General features: G+C 40.4%; 1 protein-coding gene across 2 annotated transcripts in view; it reads right to left on the bottom strand.

Moving 5' to 3' along the window:
- Nucleotides 1-6,323: 6,323 nt before the first annotated feature.
- LOC149844696 (uncharacterized) overlaps nt 6,324-6,686 on the bottom strand; it is a 55,590-nt gene continuing 55,227 nt past the window's right edge. For both annotated transcript variants that reach the window (XM_089995154.1, XM_089995153.1), the window contains one exon: nt 6,324-6,525. In XM_089995154.1, coding sequence (XP_089851280.1) covers nt 6,446-6,525 — 80 coding nt within the window. In that variant the 3' untranslated portion in view covers nt 6,324-6,445. The remainder of the gene's footprint in view (nt 6,526-6,686) is intronic.

Here is a 6,686-nt window from a genome sequence, read left to right as displayed (position 1 = left end):
ACCATAGGCATTTATTACATGACTTAAATAAAATATCATAAAAACTAAGGTGTAGGGGTACTAGGGGTGTAAATAGGGTCTTCTTCTTTCTTAGAGTCTGAAGGAACCCTAACTGGTACTGACACTACCATGATGTTAAAAGCACATAGGTATGCGTGCCTATTCATATGCCCCCCGCCTCTCCTCAGTAAGACCATTCATCGAAGATATTGCACTGATTCTCTTATTTGTTTCTCTTCTATGACATTAGTGCCCATGCCTTGTTACACCATCGACCTTTGAATACCCTCATGATAGGATGTACCAGGACTTCTCCCGCTACTGGTAGGTGTAGTATTGCGCGACCCTGCCCTATTTTGGCTGAAACAAGGCATGTTGCAGCCTAAACAACATGTTGTAGCTCCCCTACCACCTCGATTTGCTAATGAACCTCTTCTAGCGTGCCTGTATGGAGGACGTCCTTATAACCATGACGATCCTCCAACAGGCAGTTGGGGTGGTGCTACCCTTTCCTCTCATTTATTGTGCCTCCAGTTGTTGATTGTGACTGAAACTGAGCATGGAGATGGAACATGAGGTATCATACTCCACATTTCCCTAATGACGTCTAGCATTGTCATCACGAAAAGTGAATAAACAACGACCATTTGATCCATTTGGATCACTTCGGGATGTCTCTGCCTCCCTGAGCACCTACTACCTCTACGATTGCTCTCATTGCCACTATTGTTATTGACGTCCATTTCTGCTAACAAGAGACACTCATAAGTTTAGGACCTACGTGAACCTTCCTATGACTCTTTTGTCACATATTCATTTGGATGGTTGCAATTATCGTTCTTTTAGGACCTTCACATTATTTCAGATCCAAACAAAATTATTCTTTCAAAATCTAACTTTTCTTATCGAAACCTGGCTTTAATACCACTTGTAACGATCCGATCTGAGGCCTCTCAAGCCTGGGTTCGTGGAAGTTAGTTCTCAGAGAGAAATTACTTGATAATCTAAAAAATAACTTAAAACCATGCCAGAAATAAATTTTTTTTATTTAATAATTGAAAGTCCATACATTTATTTACAATATCATAACCATCCAAAGATAAAAGCAGAATAAAAAGTAAAGGTGAACTATACTTCTGATGTGGCAGAGTCGCAGTCCAAAACTAGGTCCGGTGAGTGAGAGAAGTTCCTAAACCTACAGTTGTAACAAAAAGAAGGGGGTAAGTCTACAACCTAGTAAGATTCTATTTTCAAATAGACACGACTGTTACAATTGTAGTGAGCTCTAAGCTCTTACTCTTAGTTTAGTTTGTTACTTATGCGCACATGTTATTTATGAGTTTTACCCTCTTTTTACTGTATCTCTATTATCATTCTCAAACACATCTTCTACTCTAATTGACGATTTCGGACATAGCCTCCTCGGACGTAACAACCCATGTAGACAACTCAGAGTCTAAGATGTTGGCCAGACATATGAATTACTCACAACAACGTAGTCCAAATCAACTCAGACTACGGACACAAGTGTTGCAACTGCTCACCGATTGCAAGCTGGAAGCAAAAGAGCTCAATCGATAGCTAGCCGAAGAGTCAGGGTGGTTATACCCGTTCTCAAGGTGTCTCAAGGAGCTATACCTGCTTTCAAGGTTTTGTGGTTCATGCTACATCCTACATGTGTCTAGTGGGCAATGTTTTAACCCCTAAAGGTTACCTAGGAACGTCTGAGATATTCCTAAGTTACTCACGAGACACACACCTCAATATTGCCCTAAACCATACCTCTTAGTAGAGCTCTCCATCATGTTCTGTGTGGTTATCCTATACACAATTTTCTCTCACTATTCATATCTTGAAGTCTGCGTTATACAATCATCAATGTATATCCATTAAGTACTTTTTAACACATGTTCACATGTCTGAACTATTAAGGATGACAACCCATCACAGACTAATTCACGACACTTACAATACCCCTCCCAAGGCATAAGTGTGACATTCTTTAAGGTAATACCTACCCTGAGACTCTGAAACTCTACCATCAATTTCCACGTAACACATCCATCTCATACATGCAATCATGTCATGCTACATTTATTTCCTAACTCAAAAAATATGCATGATCAGGTTTAAACATCACACTTGAACTTTATAGATTCCTGAACATGCAAAACAATGTCTATTCACAATAAACAAAACTAGCATACTTGAAGCATTTAGAATCATATCTAAGAATGCCTAAACTAGTTAGCATGCATTTTAATCAACTAAGGAGGAATTTACAAATGTTCACTTACTTGAAATGCTTAAATTCTAATTCTTAGTTTCATGCAACCTTTGATCTGAAATCAATAAATACCTCATATTATCATCAAAATTATTAAACTACCCTTGAACTTAAATGTCAAACTCTGACTCAATTCTTTTAGAGTTTGTCCTCACATCCCCTACTAATGGATTCTACTCAAGTAGTAGAATCCATGGATTCAATAATCACCTGAATCCTACTTCGGGGTACTAAGTTATGTCGTGTTTATCATTTAGGCCTACTAAGGGCAAAATGGTTTTTTTTTTGCTCTTTCGACCAATCATAATGACCTCTATGTTATATTGGTGCTATGTCACTTTAAGATTCACATCCAAATTCTAATTTGGACCCTGGATCTGATATGACTGATCAAAACTTGTTTGTGATAGTTTGGCATAAGCATAGCGTCTGTGCTAAGCATTCTTGGATTTTTGGACTAACTTCACTAAGTACACTTATTTTCATATCCATTTGGGTATTCACGATCCAATTTACGTTTTGCATCCAACTTGGATCTGGTTCGTATAAAAAATCACGGTCTTCACTATCTCAATTTTTCCACTGCACTCGCCCACTACTACGCACCCATATCCATTTGGGTATTCACGATCCAATTTACGTTTTACCTCCAACTTGGATCTGGTTTGTATAAAAAATCACTGTCTTCACTATCTCAATTTTTCCACTGCACTCGCCCATTACTGCGCACCCATATATATCAAAATCTAATTTCAATTTGACCCACATCAAGGATCGACTTAGTCTAGATCAAGTCGGTCTTCCCTTAATACCATTCGAGCTCGGTCTGTTCGAATCAAGTTATTAAGAAAATAGACCCCGACTCGGTATATTCAGACCACGTCGGTATGCTATGGCCAAATAGATCTAAATCAGTCCTAACAGACCGAGTCAGTTTGTCATGGTATATAGACGCGACTCAGTCTGTTAAGACCGAGTTGGTTTGTCAGAGCACTCAGACCTTGGCTCAGTTTGCGCTAACCTGGCTCGGTCTGGGTCATGCCCAAACCGAGCAGTATGACCAACAAGGTCTATAAAAAATGCAGACCGAGTCTGCCCTGCACTCTATCTGCAACAGTTTCGGCAACACTATTGTTGTCGAACTGCTGCAATTTTTGTAGATGGGCTGGTGCCTGTGGCGATGAGGGAAGCGACCGGACCTCCTACCTCCTCGTGGCAGGCGGTCTTCTCCTCCCCGTTTTTGTCACCAACGGGTGACAACAACATAGGGAAAACCCCTCTCTCGCTCTTTTTCTTCTACTGTAGGGCAGAGACAGGGTTCTCCCTGTCCTTGTTTTGTTACATCTCGCCGGCAACCGTGAGGTTGCCGACGACCTCTGTATTAAGACAACGAGAGGGAGAGGGGCTTACCTGTCGATGATCGACCCTCTCCCGCTTCTCCCTTCTCGCTCCCTCTCTGCTACTTTGGTGTTCGAGTAGGGAAAGGGGTGGAGGCCCACCCATGGCTTTTATAGACATGGGGGTCGGTTACCCCTCCCCCCCTTCGCATTAATTGGGGGAGCCATCTCTTCCTCTCCCACGATCTAATTCATGGAAGAGGAAGGGGCAGCGGTTCCCCCTCCTCCCATAACCGCCCCAAGATGGGGTGCATGTTACAAATTGCTACTAAAAAGAGATATAAAAGCACAAAAACTCATGTGCAGACGAGTTCCTCGATATGGCTCGATGATGAAGAAGAGATCGAACTGAAAGGGAGTTGATCGATGGAGAGAGAGACATGCATAGTCCCTCTCTGAGAAGAGGAAGAGGAAGAGGAAGAGGAAGAGGAAGAGGAAGGGGGGGAGACAGAAAGGGTTTCAAACGGATCGGATATGGGATGGATCAAGCAGGTTAGAGTCCAAATACCAAGCACAAACTGTAGACCAGATCCAGGTCAGGATCCGAACCATATCCAAGGAGGTAAAGTTGAATCTAGATCCAAAATATATATGGGAAATACTGGATCTGGTAAATAAAAAAACGCTATTCATATGTGAAAAAATGCAAATTGCTAGAAAATTTATGTGGGTTGGAATTAGATATAACCTAAAATACCAATTCAAATCTAATCCAAATTTAATTTAAATGCAGATTCAAATCCAATATGAATGTGAAAATAATCCGAAAGACAATCTAAATGTACATTTCGATCTTAATGACAATGATGAGTTATTGTTGTTCCTTGTACTAAGCCTACACACTGACACTATCTTTCTTACAAGTGGTAACAAGTCTACATGTCCAAACCATTTTAAACATTTTATAGTCTTTTTTTTCTTTCATTGATAGAACTCTTTAATGCTTTTAAAATATTCATTTTTAATCTTATCCTGTTTCTTCTTAAGTCACGCTCCCTTTTAATATTAGATAGTACCAAGTCTTTGCCTTGAACAAGTTTCAACTGCGAAGTGATGTCAGAATTATTTGGTGGAGTCATGACTGATAGGATTGTCTAATTCTAAGGCCCCGTTTGGATGACATGGTGTAAACCAACTTACAAGGCTAAAAAATGGGTTATATGTCTGTTTGGATGGAACATAACTTGGTTTAAACCGTGCTTTAAAGAAAACCTGGTTTATGAAAAACCAGCCCCAACTAGGTTTTGACTTTGAAGAATCTGGTTTCTTAAGTATTAAGCAGCATTCTGGAACCTCAAAACCAAGTTAATTGAGTGATCATGAGCCCTATAATCTGTTTCTACAGGCCCAGCAAATATTGAAGGCAACTCACTTTTTTTTTTTTATAATCCAAGGAAAAAATCCCTATCACCGACTGCACATGGGCTGGCTTTCGATTGGAAAAACTCTTAATGTCTCCCAGACCACCGGGAAGAAAATCCAGCTTCGATCTTGTGGCAAGGGATGCCACCGGTGAGTTTCGAACTTGTGACATCCCATAAACTTGGTGACATTTACAAGTTGCCCCTACCAGATGAGCGGAGCCCTTGTGGGATTCAAGGCATTTCACTGATCTACAAACTTTTGAATTTTAAGATGGACTAACGGGTAACGAAACTTTGATATCCAATATCAAACAAGCATTATACAACTTGGCATCTGGAGTTGCACCAAGCCAAGTAAAAAAAATAGATCTTTCAAGTTGATTAGGAGTTGACCAGAAAATGTGGACAAGCCAGAACTACTTACTCCAAGTCTTGACATTGATGATGGGTAAACTGATAATACTTAGAGCAGGTTCAACAAAGTATTATAGAAACTCATGATGGCGGAAGAGATGGTAAATCCAACACCTATATTGGTTTTGACAAGAATACTAATAGGACTACCATATTTGTACATTCTCCTAGTCATGAACGACTTGATTGATCACAAGCCCAGGCACTAGGGATGCACAATGAACCAAGCTAGCTCAGGCTCGGCTCGTGCTGTAAATGAGCCAAGCTTGTAAATGCTGAGCTGTTACTCTTCAGGTTAGCAGCTCCTCTCTCTCTCTCTCTCTATATATATATATATATATATATATATATATATATATATATATATATATATCTGTGTGTATGCCTGCTGAGCCCAGACCGAGACCGGGCCAGCTCAGTCGGTTGTGCTCAGAAAAGGCTTAATGAACTGAGCTTGTTACTCGGCACAAGCCTGAACACCAATGGTTCAGGCTTGGGCCAGCCTGTACATGTAATTTTGTGGGCAAGCCGAGCTTGAAAATGCCAAGCTCGGCTGTGTGCATCCCTACCAGGCACAACGATGCAATTATCAGGGCACACTCTACCGCTGAGCTAAAAGAAGCAGGAGCTGCAGTGGCTGCCGAATCTTCCATCTGGATTCAATTAGTTTAAAAAAACTAAATTTTAAACTAAGATTTTCCTCATTTCCATGCCAACTTTCCAAGAGCCCTGAATCACTTGAGTTATCGCAGAAGATGGACAAAGCTATCACAGGGAGAGGGAAAAAAGAAAAGAAATTCCCAAGAAAAGTAGAGCTCAGCAAGATAGACTACAACCTATAGCAGAAAATGCACGCCAAAATTTAAGTGAAGAACCATAGACACATCCTAGCCAATCTCTCAATTACACCAGCGAAGAATTCCATACTGGCAGCACTTTAAAAAGCAATTGTGGATCTGAAGCTCGAATTACATTGAGATGGTTTACAAGATCTTCCATTTCTGCTCCAATGCATTGCAGATCCGCCCAATACAGCATGCAGCACTAAGTGGATATTCTGAAACTGCATCAAAAAAGGAGGAAAATGAGAGAAAAAAAGAGAGTTTCAGCACATTGTGGTTCCAGCAACAAGGAAAAGAAGCACAAAAAAAACTTGTTTCTCTTGGGTAAGAAAATTCCATGGGAAAATAATCAAGTAACAAGCAAGATATGCAAACCTTATCA

Source organism: Nuphar pumila, chromosome 2 (assembly GCF_984573655.1).
Source record: "Nuphar pumila chromosome 2, dmNupPumi1.hap1.1, whole genome shotgun sequence".
Lineage (NCBI taxonomy): Eukaryota > Viridiplantae > Streptophyta > Magnoliopsida > Nymphaeales > Nymphaeaceae > Nuphar > Nuphar pumila.
The sequence above is the reverse complement of the archived record's forward strand: the minus strand, read 5'-3'. Positions and strand labels throughout refer to the sequence as shown.